Source organism: Jaculus jaculus, chromosome 13, assembly GCF_020740685.1.
Source record: "Jaculus jaculus isolate mJacJac1 chromosome 13, mJacJac1.mat.Y.cur, whole genome shotgun sequence".
In the NCBI taxonomy this organism is placed as follows: domain Eukaryota; kingdom Metazoa; phylum Chordata; class Mammalia; order Rodentia; family Dipodidae; genus Jaculus; species Jaculus jaculus.
The window spans coordinates 3,149,617-3,167,189 of NC_059114.1; the positions used below are offsets into that span (position 1 = coordinate 3,149,617).

At 42.9% G+C, this 17,573-nt stretch overlaps 1 protein-coding gene and 1 pseudogene across 1 annotated transcript; both read left to right on the forward strand.

Annotated features, from left to right (window-relative positions):
• The first annotated feature begins 1,435 nt into the window (after positions 1-1,435).
• Positions 1,436-8,261, forward strand: LOC101612142 (annotated as a pseudogene).
• An 8,129-nt stretch (positions 8,262-16,390) lies between these two features.
• On the forward strand, positions 16,391-17,296 carry LOC101612434 (putative vomeronasal receptor-like protein 4). The gene has a single exon (XM_045132826.1). It carries the CDS (start codon positions 16,394-16,396, stop codon positions 17,294-17,296), a length of 903 nt encoding a protein of 300 aa, XP_044988761.1. The 5' UTR covers positions 16,391-16,393.
• The last annotated feature ends 277 nt before the right edge of the window (positions 17,297-17,573 follow it).

The window sequence follows — 17,573 nt, forward strand, 5'->3', positions numbered from 1 at the left end:
CATGGAACCCTGACCTTCTTGCTGCTTATAGCCAATACTAAAGATTCACATTCAAAAATGGCCCTTGTGGCATGACAGCACACCACACATGACCAAATCTTCTCTGATCCTCACTGCTCAACACACCGACACACAGAAGAGTGTTCTAGAGTCCCTTAGAGGCCCTTGAACTCTGTTTATCTGGGGGAGGTCAGACTTCTCCTGAAGCCCCCTCAGGATGCACCCCAAGGTTCTCCTCTCAGGCACCCTCCCTTCCTTCACTCTGGTAGTCATTAGTCATGTAGATTTCTTTCAGATCAGAGGCTGTTTCAGCTCTAACTGATAGTGTCTCTTTGGGACGTTTATACAGTCTGACTTGATAATGAGGACTATTTACCAACTACTAAACATTTGGGGGCAAAGAAATTACAAGATGGTTATGATCCAGAAATCCAAAAATGTTAAGGATCAGGCATCAAAGATGTAAAGCTCTGAAGCCAAACAGAAACCTGGGAACTCTTTTTATTTTTTTTTAAAACAGAGAGAGAGAGAGAGAGAGAGAGACAGAGAGGAAGAAAGAGATGGAGAATTGGTGCCCCAGGGCCTCCAGCCAGTGCAAACAAACTCCAGATGTTTGTGCCACCTTGTGCACATGTGAGACCTCATTCTTGTGTGACTGACTTATGTAGGACCTGGGGAGTCAAACATGGGTAAGATCTTAGGCTTTGTAGGCAAGTGCCTTAACCACTAAGCCATCTCTCCAGTTACAATCTTGCAATGCTTAACCAAACGAAGATATTATTGACAAAGGACCATGGAACAAAGTCCCAAATGTTGAAGCAACAGGATTCTCAGTGTCTGCATGTGTGATGTGGGAAGGAGATGCATAAACCACATGCAGCAACTTTTACAATTAAATGGAGTGGGCTGGAGAGATGGCTTGGTGGTTAAAGGGCTTGCCTGTGAAGCCTAAGGACCCAAGCTTGACTCCCCATGTCACACATAAGCCAGATGCACAAGGTGGTGCATATATTTGGATTTCATTTTCAGTGGCTGGAGGCCTTAGAATGCCCATTCTCTCTCTGTTTTCTCTTCTCTCTGCAGTAAATAAATAAGAATATAACATGGTAGATAACAAGCCATGGAGGAATTCTAGTTCAGGGTATTTGGGTTCAAATTTGCACTGGTTGAGTACCTGGCATGTCAATTCTCTCTCTCCCTCTTTACCTCTTTCACACTCTTTCAAAAAAAAAAAAAAAAAAAAGGAGCTCATGGATTCCACAGGGTAAGGAATATCTGGGAGACCAAATATGCAACATTACATATGTCATGACTGCTCCTTTTACAGCACCAAAATTTCAATTACATGAAATATTTTTCTGATTCATATCCACCATTACTGATGATTTTTGAAAGTGTTGCTTTTGCTGCATACAAGACGCTGTAGAACTAGGAAATGGCTTTGAACTTTGTGAAGGGAATAATTTTCCTGTTTGTGACTGGACTTGGTATTATGGGTAACATCTCTGTTTCTGTAAATTATATGTTGAGTGGTGGGGAAAAGATTGAGAAGAAATCAATACACCTCATTCTCATCCACTTGGCTTTGACAAATATCATAATCATTCTTGCAAAAGGATTGCCAAATGCAGTAGCAGAGTTGGGTTTGAGGAACTTCCTGAGTGACATAGGCTGTAAGATGATTGTTTATCTGGAGCGGGTGGCCCGGGGCCTCTCCATCTGCACCAGCAGTCTCCTGGCGTTGGTCCAGGCTGTCACCATCAGTCCCAGAGCTTCTGGCTGGAGGAGGCTCAAGCTGCAATCACCATGGCACATCCTTCTATTCTTCTCATCCTTTTGGATGCTCAATTCTTTAATAAGCACAAACTTACTCCGTTCCATCTCAAGCAGAAGCCTAAACATATCACAACTTAATAATGACAGCTATTGCTATTTCCTACCAGAAAGCCAGAAAACAAAATGGATTCACCTCTCTCTCATGGTCTTCAGAGATGCCCTGTCTCAGGCTGTCATGGGCGGGGCCAGCGGGTACATGGTGTTGCTTCTGCACAGGCACCACCAGCATGTCCTCTACCTGCGGAACCCCAAGCTGCTCCACCAAACTCCCCCTGAGCTGAGAGCTGCTCGGAATGTCCTCCTCCTTATGCTGTGCTTTCTCTTCTTCTACTGGGCAGATTGTGTTTGTTCTCTCCTCTTAAGTTTGTTTTTAGATAAAAACTACTTGATGGTAAATATTCAACAGTTCCTAGTCCTTGGCTATGCAACTCTCAGTCCCTTTGTGCTGATTCACAGGGATGGACAGCTGGCTGAATGTCGGCACGCTCTGTGTTGGGAGAAAATGAGACAATGTTTGCTTCACTAATTTGTTGGCAAAGTAAGTTTGAAAGAACTTGAAATTCTTTTATTGGGGTGTGGACGGGTTTCAAGATAGGGTCTCATGCTAGCCCGGGGCTGACCTAGAATTCACTATGAAGTCTCTGGGTGTCCTTGAACTCATTGTGATTCTCCTACCTCTGCATCCCAAGTGCTGGGATTAAAGGCGTGTGCCACTACACATTTCAATGAAAATCAAATCCAAGCAGCTTCAACATGCATCCATTCTCAGAAAATAATCCTGGTGCTATTCAACCCTGAGAAGACATAGAGATCTTAGCAAATTAGGGTGGCATGGAAATCTCATTTTACCATTGTCCACCCTCAAGAAGTGGCTTTCACTATATTTGTGAAACTGCTCTTTTGTGTTTTTTTTTTAATATTACGATGATTTTGATGAGAGAAAGCATAAGATAGATTTATTAGATTATATTGAAATTATTAGTACATTTGTCCAGTTTTCAAGACATTGCATATATTATACCTGATACTACAGATACATTTGCTCTTTGAAAACCCAGTCAAGAAGAAATCCATATATTTCCGAAAGAAAACAACTTATGCATTAGTATACGGAGTGAATTTTGGCCTTCTTGAAAACATGGTAAGTATCCTTTCACAGCCAGGATTTTATGGAGTTTGTGAAAGATTGATGAGTTCAATTGTCTTCACTTAGAATGATGTACAATGTAATGTCAGTGAATAGAATTGCAGTACAAAAGTAACAGGGTGTAAATGCTGTAAAGGACATGTAATTATATTCATGATGCTTCTCCATAGGAATATAAGCAACTAGGGATTATCAGGAAAACTAGGCATATTTGTTTTCTCTGTTGATAAAAATGATGAAAGTGAATCTATCACTTTCCAGAATGGTTAAGTGAATAAATGAAGTTGAAAACAGGTTGTGGCTTGTTTGTAGCTCTTACTGGTAAGTGTCTGGGCACTCTCTGCTACACTTACTCTTTCTTGTCAGAGCCACAGAATGATCAACTTCTACATGAATTCAAAGGAAGAATTCAGTTCTTAGTTCATTTAAATGGATACATACAACAAAGAATTGGAGCACATATATAATATAGGGAAATATCTGAGTAATACATTATTATTATTTTTATTATTTTGTTTTTTTGAGGTAGGGTCTCACTCTGGCCCAGGCTCACATGGAACGAACTATGTAGTCTCAGGGTGGACTTGAACTCACGATGATCCTCCTACCTCTGCCTCCCAAGTGCTGGAATTAAAGGTATGAGACACCACACCTGGCATGAGTAATAGATTTTTTTTCCCCTTAGTCTAACAGGTTTTTTTTTTTCCCAAATTTTAATTAACAACTTCCATGATTATAAAAAATGCCCCATGATAATACCCTCCCTCCCCCCACCCTCCTCTTTTTTTTAAATTTTTTTAAATTTATTTATTTATTTGAGAGCGACAGACACAGAGAGAAAGACAGAGGGAGAGAGAGAGAGAGAATGGGCGCGCCAGGGCTTCTAGCCTCTGCAAACGTACTCCAGACGCGTGCGCCCCCTTGTGCATCTGGCTAACGTGGGACCTGGGGAACCGAGCCTCGAACCGGGGTCCTTAGGCTTCACAGGCAAGTGCTTAACCACTAAGCCATCTCTCCAGCCCCCCACCCTCCTCTTTGAAACTCCATTCTCCATTAATTTACTTCCCCATTTCAATGAGTCAACTAATACATTTTAAAATACTTATTGACATTTAATATACCTTATAGTCACTAAATATAAAATTTGACAATTGACAAAAGATAGGCTTACAACCTATTATGTAAATAATATCTCTATGCCAGGCTTGGTGGTACATGCCTTTAATCCCAGCACTTGGGAGGCAGAGGTAGGAGGACTGCTGTTAGTTCTAGGCCAGACGGGACTACAGAGTGAGTTTCTATGTCAGCTTAGGCTAGAGTGGAACCCTACCTCAAAATAAAATAAAATAAGAAACAAATAATATTTCTAATGTATTATGATAAAATTCTTATAAACATTTTGGTATATATATATATCTGCTCTTTCTAATAGTGCTTAATGAGTGTTCACTTTTTGGTATGGCTATGTGTTGATTTTTGTACATTTTTTCATTTGTGTATGCATGCTTGTATGTGTGCTGGTATATGTGTGCCCTTGACATCCTCTCTCTTTACTTTTATTTTTCAAGTCAGGGTTTTGCTCTAGCTCAGGGTAACCTGAAATTATCTATGTAGTCTCAGGGTGACCATGAACTGACAGCAATCCACATACCTCTGCCTTCAGAATGCAGGGATTAAAGCGGTGTGCCACCTCTCATTCACTCATCCGCTCTTTCACTACCTCTTTCTGCCCACTTCTTTCCTTTCTTCGCTTTCTCCTTCACTGATATTTATCTCCATTGTCTTCAAATATTTCTCCCTGTCTCTTCTGTTTAAAACATATTTTATTTATTTATTTGCAAATGGAAAGAGAGACAAAAAAAAATAGGCATGCCATGGTCTCTAGCAGCTAGTTGTAACAAACTCCTCATGCATGAGCCACTTTGTGCACCTGGCTTTTCATGGGTACTGGGGAATCAAACCCTCCCTGGTCATTAGACTTTGCAGGCAAGTGCCTTAACCGCTTAGCCATCTCTCCAGACTTCTTACATTTACAATCTTATTAAGTTGATTTTGGAAGGATTTAGCATAGATTATAGTAACTGGTTAAAATCAAAAGTGTTGTTGAGGAATTAGTTAAATACCAAGAGAACACTAGAGAGAGACAGAGAGAGAAATAGATGGAAACTTTCCCCCCTGACAGTTGAAAATTAATGCCACAAATTGAAGAGCACCCTTGTAAAAGGAAGAAATATAAGAGGGGAGAGAAGCACGGAGGAGAAGACACGGAGAGAGAGGCACAATGAGCAGGGTTGCTGACTGGAACTCAACCCAGAGCACATCCCAGGAAGGGACCTCTGAAAGCCTCCAAGTGCGCACTCAACGAAGGTGGGGCTGGAAGCCATGTCTTCAAAGCACACTGCATTGGCAGTCCATCGCCTGAACTAGAGAATCAGTCACAACTTGCCACACTGCCTCTGAGTACTTCACCTCACAGCTTACACAGATTTGGAGCCCTAATCCTGTCTTGGGGAGATGCTGTAAAGACATAGAGGAGACATTAGGAGATGTGCAGAGAGCAGAGCTATGCCCACATGAATCAGAGAGTGGAGTAGGAAACTTCCAGGAGGCTGACTAAAGAATAGGTGCAGGTTGCACAGTGGTCAAGTATGTGATTAAAATGGGGAGAGATGACTCAGCAGTGAAGGAGCTTGTCTACGAAGCCTATCGCCCAGGTTAGATTCCCCAGTACCCACATAAAGCCAAATGCACAAGGTGACCCATGCATGTGGCCCATTCTCTCTTCTCTCTATCCTTCTCTGCTTACAAATAAATAAATCAATGAATGAATAAAAATGATTAATAAAATATAAAACATGGGATATTATGGAGGCAACATGGCCATTGCTCTCATAAATTCATCATAGCACCATGGTTTCCTGTAAAGACCAAGTTGGCCAATATTTCACCACTGAAGGACAAAGGATACATGAAATCTCACAGTTCCCAGATTAGCTGACGATTGCTGGGAAAGGAGAAGTCAGTTTGATCAGTGGAGTAGCTACTGATAACTCCCATTCCACAGTCAACTGTCAGGCACTTATGATCATCAAGCAACCCTAACTTAACACAACTGGTTTAAAAAAAAAAAAAAAAGCATGGAAGTAAGATTGGGATTAATGGTAAAGAAGAAGGAGACATATATATATATATTTCCTTCACATTGTGGAATCACCATCTCTGTGCTGAGCTCTAGATCAGGTCAGGATCCCTGAACTCCTGAAGTCTTAATTCAGGTATTGGGGAGCACACGGTCCAAGCACTTGTGAAGATCTGGAGAGGGGTCACCTGCTCCATGCTCAGCCACAGTTGGATATAACAGGGGATGATGATTCAACTCACATCCGGCTCAGCTTCCTCCTCTGTATGCAGGGGACCCTTCCTGACAGACAGGGGATGGTGTGGCTGCACACAGAGCCGCGTGCCCTCACTCACTGTCCTTCCCAGGGCAGACAGCCGCGTGCAGCCTTCACGTCTGTGCAGGGCTGCCAGCTGTCCTGCTGGTGTCTCCACCTCCGCCCTCCACCTCTCAGCTTTCTGATCTGTCCTCCACCAGCTCCCGGTCCACACTCTTCCTGGGTGTGAACCCCAAGACTCCTAAAAGCTATCTGTAAGGCCAGAGGTAAGTTTTTTAGACTCATTGCACCAGGGAGTGAGACAGACCCCATCTGTGTGTGGTGATCTGTTGATCCCTGTGATGACAAACAGGAAAACAGTCCAAGGGGAAACTGAGGATGGACTCCCTTGCCTGATGCCTGAGAATTCTGAACAGCCAGCTCTGAGCAAGCTGGCCAAGATCTCTGTGGAATACTTCCAACCTTGCTCCTCTGTCCTAATGGCCTTCTAACAGGCTCTATCAAACTCTATCTAAAACACCTCCTTCTCTGGCAACTTGATCAGAATGCGCTGCTTTTGACTTTCCAATCACTTGGCCATACAGATCGTGAGCAGCGAATGCACAAGCACTGGGTGCAGAATGAGTCTCCTCTGCACCCAGGATGAGAGCCAGCGGAATGGCCAGCTCAGATCCCCACGCACGCTCCTGTCCACAGCTCTGCTGAGGCTGACCAGTGGCTCAGTGCCAGGTCTTCCTGGACTTCCTCCCTGCAGGAAAATGGTCACCAGGTTGGACAGATGGGAAACCTTCTCTCAGCCTCTGTTACCATGGACTCAATGCTCCTGAAAGAGGTGTTGTGTCCTCAGTCTCAGACAGGGGCCCTTGAAAACAGTCCCAGGAACTAGATAAGGATAGTGCTTTCCTGAGCTCAGTTAGGGATGCTGGGAAAAAAGAAGCACATAGGGTCAATGTCTCCAAATCATTAAGTTTACCTGTAATATCAATGGATTGATGCACAGATGGCATTTCACAGTATGAAAAAGCATGAGATTGCTGTGAAATATTTTATTATTTAAAAATAGGAGGAGACTAGAGGGATAACTTAGCTGTTAAGGCATTTGTCTGCAAAGCCAAAGGACCTAGGTTTGATTCTCCTGAACCCATGTTAGTCAGATGTACAAGGGGGCACATGCATATGGAGTTCATTTGCCGTGTCTGGAGGCCCTGATGTGTCAATTCATTCTCTCCCTCTCCCTCGTTCTCTGTCAAATAAATAAATAATTATTAAAAATCCAAAGAGGGGTTAGAGAGACGGTTTAGTACATTAAGGTGCTTGCCTGTGAAACCTAAAGTCCTATGTTGCACTCCCCAGATCACCAGTAAGCCAGCCACCCTAAGCTGAGGCAATTGCAAGGTCGCAAATGCCCACTAGGAGGCACAAGTGTCTGGAGTTCGATTGCAATAGCTGAGGCCCTGGTGTGTCAATTCTTTCTTTCTCTCTCTCTCCCTCTCCCGCCCCCCCACCAAAAGAAAGAAAATTCATATTGTCACAGAAGACTGATATTTTAATTGACTACACTGTGAGAAATGCAAAAACATAGCAGGTACATCACAATAGTATTTTAAATTAGTATGAATGTTTTTGTGCCTCAGTGTGTTTTCCAAAGACCGCAGACATGTTTGTAGTTGTCTTTTAGGGAGCACTTCTGTGTTTTCCTTATTAGATGTGAAGCTTCGGGAACTAACAGTCACATCCGCTGTTCCTTGAAGCAGCCGTGTGTGTCACTCAGCCTGACACACAATTGGCTCTCAACAGCTGGTTGTGGACAAAATTACTGCTTCAGTGACTCTGGTATCATTCAGCCTTTCCTTGTGTTTCGTGACACTGACAAATTTGAATAGTATGAGTGTACTTTTTGTGAATGTAATGTAACCTGTGTCTGATGTTTTCAGTAGGGATGACTCGTAAATCAGCAGGTTATGAAGAGGAGAAACCGCACCACAGAGGTGAAGTGCTTTCTCAAATTCATATCAAAACCCTAATCCCAGGCGGGGGGTGTGGCTCGCCCTTTAAAATCACCTGCAAGCTTGCTGGTCTGTGCTCAACTCCTCCAGGACCCAGGTGTAGCAGGATCTCAGGTGGCTCATGACCCAGGAGACTCTAGGCCTTTGCAGGCCGGACAGACTGACACACACGAAGCATACGCAAATAAGAAGTTAGACCCTGTCTCAGCCAGGGTGGAGAGAGAAGACAGACCTTCTGAGGTTGTTTCAGACCTCCAAATGTGTACCATGAATCTCAAGTGCTCTCTTTCTCTCTCTGTCTCTCTCTCACACACACACACATTTTGGGGCTGGGGGAGGTAGGGTCTCACTCTAGCACAGGCCAACCTGGAAGTCACTCTGTAGCCCCATGCTGGCCTGGAACTTGCAGTGACTCTCCTACCTGTGAGGCCTCCTGAGTGCTGAGATTAAAGACATGCACCACCACACCCAGCTCTATATGTACAATTGTTATAACGTATAAAACAAAGTCCTAATGTGGAGAAATAGGTCAGCAATTGAGGTGCTTTCCTGCAAAACCAAACTACTGGGGTTCGATTCCCCAGGACCCACGTAAAGCCAGATGCATGAAGTGGCACATGTACCTGGAGTTCCTTTGCAGTGGCTAGAGGCCCCATTACACCCATTCTCTCTGTCTATATATCTTATCTCTCTTTTATTTATTTATTTAGAGAGAAAGAAGGACAGAGAGAATGGGCACCAGGATTTCTAGCCACTGCAAACAAACTCCAGATGTATGCACCACCTTGGGCATCTGGCTTACATGAGTAATGGAGAATTGACCCTACCTTCTTAGGCTTCCAGGCAAGTGCTCCATCCATTAAGCCATTCCTCCCAGCCCCTTTCTATCTCTCTTGTTCTGCTTGCAAACAAATAAATAAAAATATTTTTTAAAAAGCAAAATCATAATCTACAGTGTCATAATACTTGGATGTGGTGTCTTTATAACATACTTAAAGTAAGTTCAATGATACAAATAAAGAGTTCATATTGAGTGAGTGCTAATAAAGTGACATCACTGGTAACTTTCAACTTGATTACTTGTCAAATTTCCCCTTTACATGATGTTACTATTTTCTTTATTTCTATGTTCTTTTGCAATAAAGCACTTAAACCAGTTCTCACTTAAGGGGGAACAATAAAGACCCATTTTCTAGACAGAGAGTATCTACATAAGTCATTCAGAGTTATTCTGTAAGGAAGCTGTGTGCCTTCTTCACCATGTATTTATTTATTCAGACACATATTTATATAAGCCACTGCTAGTAGATTTTTGTTTTATACTTAGCTTCTAGCCAATGATACATGAATTTTTGTTGTTTTAGATGTCTTCTTTTGCCTGTTTACATGCTTGTAACTGTGAGAATGACAGGAAACTCACTTCTGGAGGTTAGGCATAATAATACATCAGAGTATAGACTATTTGGTGCAAACACTTCCCACAGGTGATTACTCAACTCCATATACTGCCTGAGAATGCTAATAATTGATAGTTATAAAAACCTTAAGAGAAAAAAATTATTTCAATCAGCAGGTAACCAATTATCATGTGGATGTTGTGCATGTATTATCCAGAGAGGTACTTGGATAATTTTCATTATCATGTGGTTTGTATATGATTAACTTGTGAAGGCTTGAGTCTCTGCAGATGAAATATTTATAGCCAATAGTTCTAAAACCAATATTTGTAAGTAATTATTAGGAAACTCATTCTTTTTGATAAAGGTAATAAGATAGTGTATTGAAACAGAGATTCCCCTAGATTCTTTAGTGTAACAAGAAACTCTGGTGTGTGGATGGAAAGTAACTGATGCAGGGTAAGAGGAGTAAAGGCCACATGGGATTTGCCTCTCACATCTGGCGCATGACAACGTCATGAAGGATGGATACATGACTTTAAAAGCGGACCCCTCGACACCGAGTCATCTTTTCCAGTCACCTTAATGTGTATAAGATCAGGGTTTTGTTTGTTTGTTTTGTTTTAGGTCAAGTCTTGCTCTAACCCAGGCTGATCTAGAATTCACTATTTAGTCTTAGGATCTTAGGGTGGCCTCAAACTCACAATTCTCCTACCTCTGCCTCTCCGAGTGCTGGGATTAAAGGCGTGCACCACCACACCAGCAAGATCATTTTTAAAATGCAGTATCTTTCAAGTCCAAACAAAAAGATTCATAAAAATCATAAGCTCTTAACTTATTTTATATCTGTAAGTCCCAGTATTATTACATTTTACACGTAGTCACAATGATAGAATTGCCCTTTTAAGACATTTGTATGTTTAATTTATTTGAAGGACAGAGGGAGAGAGAGAGTTAGAAGCAGATAGAGATAGAGATAGAGATAGAGATAGAGATAGAGATAGAGATAGAGATAGAGATAGAGATAGAGATAGAGTGGATGCACCAGGACCTCCAGCCACTGCAAAAGAACTCAATTCACATGTGGCACACTGTGCATCTGGCTTACGTAGCTACTGGGGAATCAAACCTGGGTCTTTGGGCTTCACAGACAAGTGCCTTAACCATCATCTCTCCAGCACCATTTCTCTAGCCCAGATAGAACTTTTTTAAACTTAGCAAAAACATGAGAAATGATGCTGGCATGGTGGTGCTCACCTTCAGTCCCAGAGCTCAGGAGGCAGAGGAAGGAGAATTGCCATGTGTTTAAGGCCACCCTGAGACTACATAGTGAATTTCAGGCCAGCCATTGAAGCCAAAGGGACCAGGTTCAATTTCCCAGTACCCACAAAAGTCAGATGTACAGAGTGGTATATGCACCTGGAGTCTGTTCTCAGTGGCTAGACACCCCAGCACGTCCATATTCATTCTTGCTCTCACTCGATCTCTCTCTCTGTAATAAATAAGACAATAAAAATAAAATACATTTTCCAAATATCTGGAAAGGAAGTTAAGAGAAACATTTCATTTAAAGAAATATACAAAAAAAAATGAAATGTTTGGGAAAACGTTTTTACCCAAACTTGTAAAAATTTCTTTCATATTGAAAAGCAAATAGCATGGATATAAAAGTACATGGAAAGACATCACACACGCATGGATTACAATATTTCCTATTATGATTATGTCAATACCACCATAGAAATCTACAGTTAATGCAACTCTACCAACACTTGAACAATATCTTTGGCAAACATAGAAACGTACAACCTTAATTTTAAGGAACTTCATGACAGCTAGAATAGCCAAACAATCTGAGAAAGAACAAACCTGAAGGACTGAGACTTCCAGAGGTCAAAGCTTGGAGGCCTGGTGCAGCATTGCCACGGAGAAAACCGTGTTGGTTCATGGAGTGCTCTGAGGTCCAGGAGTGCGTGCATGCGTGTGTGACACAGTGAAGTCTGACATGAACACCAGGACTTTTCAATAGTGAGGAAAACAAACAAACGCGAACAACTGACACAGGGGAAAACTGGATATTCCTATACAGACAGGTGAAAGTTGAATGATCTTATGCCATGTCCAAAAACTAACATGAAATGGAGGTAAGACATGTATTCCTGGGACAAAATAACAAAGATCTCTGGAAAAAGCATAGATGAAAAGTCTCATGAAATTAGATTGGAACATAATTTCACAATAAAGCACAATTTAAAAAATAGAGGGCTGGAGAAGTAGCTTAGTGGTTAAGGAACTTGCCTGAAAAACCAAAGGACACATGTTTGACTCCCCAGTACACATGTAAGCCAGCCGTACAAGGAGGCGCTTGTGTCTGGAGTTCACTTTCAGTGACTGTCTCTTTCTCCCCCTCCCTTGTCTTAAATAAACAAATAATTATTTTAAAGCAGACATTAAAATTCATTGAACTTATTTAATCTTTTATTATGAAAGCAAGTATATTTTTCTTCCCAGTGCATATATTATTGCTACAAGCATAGTAGGTATTTTGGTTTCTAGCACAATCACATGCAGGCATGCAAAAAGGAATTTAGAGGGAACTCTAAATACTTGATAAGCGTGTCTCTGAGCATCTGTAGGTCATTATCAACCATACGTTCATCTTCTCACATGCACTGTGCAGAGATTTTAGGAGGCTGTTGTCTACATTATCAAGTCTCCAGGGCTTAGATTTTCAGTAGGTCTTTACAAGAGCTGTGCACATAGTAAACAATGTGGTTGTGACATGTTTATGCACAGACACACACACACACACACACACACACACACACACACTTGGATTGTAGGTAGCATCAATGGCACATTGAGGAACTAGTCGTAATTGAGGAAAAATGGGCTGGAGAGATGGCTTACCAGTTAAGCGCTTGCCTGTGAAGCCTAAGGACCCCGGTTCGAGGCTCGATTTCCCAGGTCCCACGTTAGCCAGATGCACAAGGGGGCGCACGCGTCTGGAGTTCATTTGCAGAGGCTGGAAGCCCTGGCGCGCCCATTCTCTCTCTCTCCCTCTACCTGTCTTTCTCTCTGTGTCTGTCCCTCTCAAATAAATAAATAAATAAATAAATAAATAAATAAATAAATAAATAAAATTTAAAAAAAAAAATTGAGGAAAACTGAGGCAGGTGGGAGGTGTGTCCGCTCTGCATCGCCAGGCAGCACAGGGCTTGCAGAGCCTTCAGCAGACACGGGAGAGCCGTAGAGAGCCTGGGCCACACTGCTGAGAGCCTGTAACCAAGTCCCCAGGCTCTGCTGTCAGGGCGGCGACTTTGGGCAATGTTGGGAGACCTCCTTTCTCCTTTCCTCATCTCATCCCCTAATCCAGCTCAGATGACAAGAGGACAGCTGTGCTCAGGGCTAAGGAAATGTGTCACCTGAATATTAGATCTCAGTGTCTGCCATTCCAGAACATTTCTTCACATGGGGAAGTTGAAGGGCCACACAGAAGGGGAGGGCAGACACCAGAGGACACCAAGGAAGCATGCCTGCACAGCTGCCTGTGGTGAAGATGCGTCCAGCGGCTTTGTCCCTGGCTCTCCTCTGTTCACCAGTGGACACGTGACGAGCGGGTATTACTGCTTAAAATGACTTGAGGCATCCGGACCTGATGAGAGACCCAAGAGCTCATTGTGTACAGCCCTCCTCCTCAGGTTCTGGACGGTGACTGAAGATTATGAGCTTCTAGGGCCAGAGGAATTGATTGACAATGAACGTTGGAAAGACAGTAAGGTAATATACAAGGAAGAAGAGAATTGACTAGGAACGTCCTTGTAAGATGGCAGAATTGACTCATGAAAAAAAAGAAAAAAAAAAACCCAGCAGATAGATGATAAACAGACACTACCTTCCAGGCAGTCCCCTGCTGCTCTGTACTGAACACTAGCTACTTTTTCTATCAAGTAGTGTTCTTTTACTTGTTCAGAATTTGACTATTTGAGATTGTACAAGTTTCTGGCTTTGTGGATGACAGAGGAAGGGGAAAGACTGGAACAAACTCCAAGAATCCACAGTCCTTGGGGAATCTGTTCGTCACTAAGGCCCATGACTCACAGCTGCCCAGACGCTGCAATTAGGATCGGAAAGTTTCTGGGCTCAGGAAATCCCGGGGCACGGGGAGAGGACAGGGCTGGCTCTGGGACGCAGATGAACAGAACGAGCCCTTCTCCCCTGGTACAGCCACAGCTCACGGCGGTGACAGCTTGACAGGAGGTGAGAGTCTGCCGGGGGCACTGGGAACCCAGGAGGGATGAAAAGGGCCTGGGAGTGAGCTGTCGGGCACCTGCAGACTGTCGGAGCAGCGGCGGCGCGCAGGGGCGCACAGGTGAGGGCTCCCACACCTGCGGCTGCATGCGCTGGGCCTGGCGCGGGAGCAGTGGGGCAGGCCGGGCCAGGCGGGGTGAGAAACATCAGGCTGGGTCACCACTTCAAGGAGGAAGGGTGAAGTGGCCATCTTGCCATTTTCTGGCGGCCATCCAGTCTTGTTTCTGTGTCACGGAGGCCGTGTAGAGCAGCGTGTGGTGTCCTGTGCCACAGCTGGTCATTACACAGGAAAGGAGATAGATCAGGTCTGCGCAGATGATATTTCACCTGTGTGTGGGAAGTTCTTATTCCCTGTAGTGTCTCCACAGCTCTGATGGCTTTTTGTTTGTCCCCTCATGAGAGTGAAAGTTTTCACTTAAATCTGGTGACCGTCAATCTTCTCAGGATGGCCCTCTGTGCCCTTATTTCCACTTCTGTTTCATTCTGAATGGTTTCTTTTCAAAAATCCAAAGTGTCACCCAGTGTGCAAGGATAGAACACAGTGGAAAAGAAAGCAAACTCAGAACCATAATGACACCGTGGTGGCTGCTAATGTCAGTTATTTTAATGCTTGCTGGACACTTACTTTCCTAAACACTACACGGCCTGTTCACTGAATACTCATAACACCCTTCATGGGTCAGCATAACAATTCCAGGTTACTGTGGGTAGAGAGACCTGTAATGTGTTCAGAGCCATGCATCAGGAACTGGAAAGGCAGGATTTAACAACCAGGATGGCTGACGGCAAAGACGTTCTTCTCAGACTTTATCAGTCTCAGGTTTAATGATCTCTCAGGCACCCATTTCCTACAGAAAACGCTGAATTCACTAGAGTCACACAGGCTTGACTTTGTGATTTCGTAAACGCTGGAGGGCAGAAGCTTGTGAAAGATTGTTGGAGAAACACATACACTTCTCTTCCCAACAGCCACCTGAGAGTACTGCAGAGCCGTGGCTTACCCAGCCCCGCTTGGCACAGTCCTGGAAAGCAACGGGAAATTCTTAACACAAATTCTGTTATGAAGTCATAGAGGTAAGGGAAGTAGATCTAAAAGATAATCCCATCATAAGATCAAAAATCAATATCACAAATTCAATCAGATTTTATCAATTTCTTAAAGGATGGTCTGTATCATTCACTGGATTGGTACACTCTCGGGAATTCACCCTGCATACGTGTATTTATGATGCATGCACATCATAAATACTGTGCTGCACATGTTACCCAGAGTGGAGGGACTTCTCAAGGCCATTCAGCTTTAAAAAACACAAGGAAAGAGACCAACAAAAATTTTTCTCACATAGGCTTTTCCACCATCCTGTGATTAATGTAAATTTTTAAACCTAGAGTCTCATTTATAACTTGCTCATAAACAATTTTGACCATGTCCTTTCTGATGCTGGCCTATGTAGCTTTGATAATTCAAAAGTGTCTCTAGTATTCTTACTGACCTGTGTAGGAAGGAAGCAGATAATGCAGGAAACACTGTTGAGTTCAGGGAACATGTATGTGACCAACGACTGAGCTGATTTGTAAATGATAAGCAACTAGTATCTATAAAGGATGGTGGTTGATCAAAGATCAACTTGTGGGTGTTAGGTATGTTGCTGTGCCAATGTGCACATTACCTAGGGAGAATTTAAAGTAACCTGCAGTAAGTTTGGCACACAGAATGTCAAACACTGGAGGATAACTAGAATCAAGGCTGATAAGTAATGTTATATATGATTGTAAGAGGTGAAACTGATGAAAAGATTTCTGCCTCAAACACTCAATATTCTGGGCATGGTTGCATTCACCTTCAATGCTAGCAATTGGGAGGCCGAGGTGAGAGGATTGCTGTGAGTTTCAGGCCAGTCTGAAAATACATCGTGAATTTCAGGTCAGCCTGGGCTAGAGCAAGAACCTACCTTGAAAAACAAACAAGAAAACAAACAAACAAAAACTCATTTTGACTAGTGTACAAGAAAACAAACATACAAAAACTCATTTTGACTAATGTAGGAAAAGAAAAATAAAATGGATACCATCTAGGAGACATTTGTAAAAGAAAATCTCTAGAATTTAGCAAACCTTAAAATACATCACCAGCAAGACAAGAAGAAGACGAAGAAACCCAAAAAGTATGATAGGTACCTGATACAAAACAACCGTGTGCATTGACATATTTCATAATCCATTCTTATCACTAGAATTAGCAGAGAATCTTCCTTGTGTTTTCCAGATCTTTTCTCCTAAGCCTGTGTTTGAACTCTGAAGATGCACTGGAGTCACCTCACCCAGACAGTAATCTTCCCTTCTCTCATTGGACCTGGAATCATGGGCAATATTCTAATATTTGAGAGACATGTACATATTTTTGTCATGGGAACTGAGAAAAAACCCATAGACCTTATCCTTATTCACTTGGCATTTTCAAATATAACAATTATTTGTAATATGGAAATCAAAGACATAGCCACAGTGTTTTATTTTAGGAACTTCCTAGGTGATGCTGGTTGTAAAGTTGTGGTTTTTCTGGGAAGGATGGCTCGAGGACTCTCCATCTGCACCACCTGTCTCCTCAGCATGGTCCAGGCTGTCACCATCAACCCCAGGATGACCCTGTGGAGAAAACTCAAACCACAGACTGCAGGACAGGTTCTTCCCTACCTCCTCCTCTTTTGGATGTTAAACTCTCTGATAAGCTCCAATTTGCTGTTCTTTATCATGGCAGTCAGTCCTGTGAACAGATCTGTTGTTGGCACATATGCTGGGTATTGCTATATGGCTCCATCGAGGCTCTTAATGAGATGGCTTTTCATCTCACTCATGGCACTTCGTGATGCCATCTTCCAGAGTCTAATGGGCTGGAGCAGTGTGTCCATGGCTCTCCATCTCTATAAACATCACAAACGTGTCTCCTACCTTCACAGCACCCAGATTGTAAAGAATTCCAGCCCAGAAATCAGAGCCACACAAAGCACTCTCATTCTCATGGCCTGTTTTCTTTTTTTCTACTGGGGAGATTTCATTTTTTCCTTCTACATAGGTTCCAGGGTGACACGTGAGTCCATAGTTTCAGTAATTAAAACTTTTCTAGACCTGAGTTATGCTGTTGTCAGCCCCTTTGTCTTGATCAGCAGAGATGTCCATGCTGCTAAGAACCGGAGAGTTCAGTGAAAGCAGAAATGACATTGTGCGCACATTTCTCCATGAGTGGAAGGTGCATGCCTTAGGAATTGCTTTGCTCTAATAATTTTTTGTTAAGAAAAGGATTTTGCGGGGCTGGAGAGATGTCTTGGAGGTTAAGGCACGTGCCTGGAAAGCCAAAGGACCTCGGTTCAATTCCCAGGACCCATGAATGCCAGCTGCACAAGGTGGTGCATACATATGGAGTTCGTTTGCAGTGGCTGGAAGCCCTGGTATGGTATCTCTCACTCTTTCTCTTTCTGCCTCT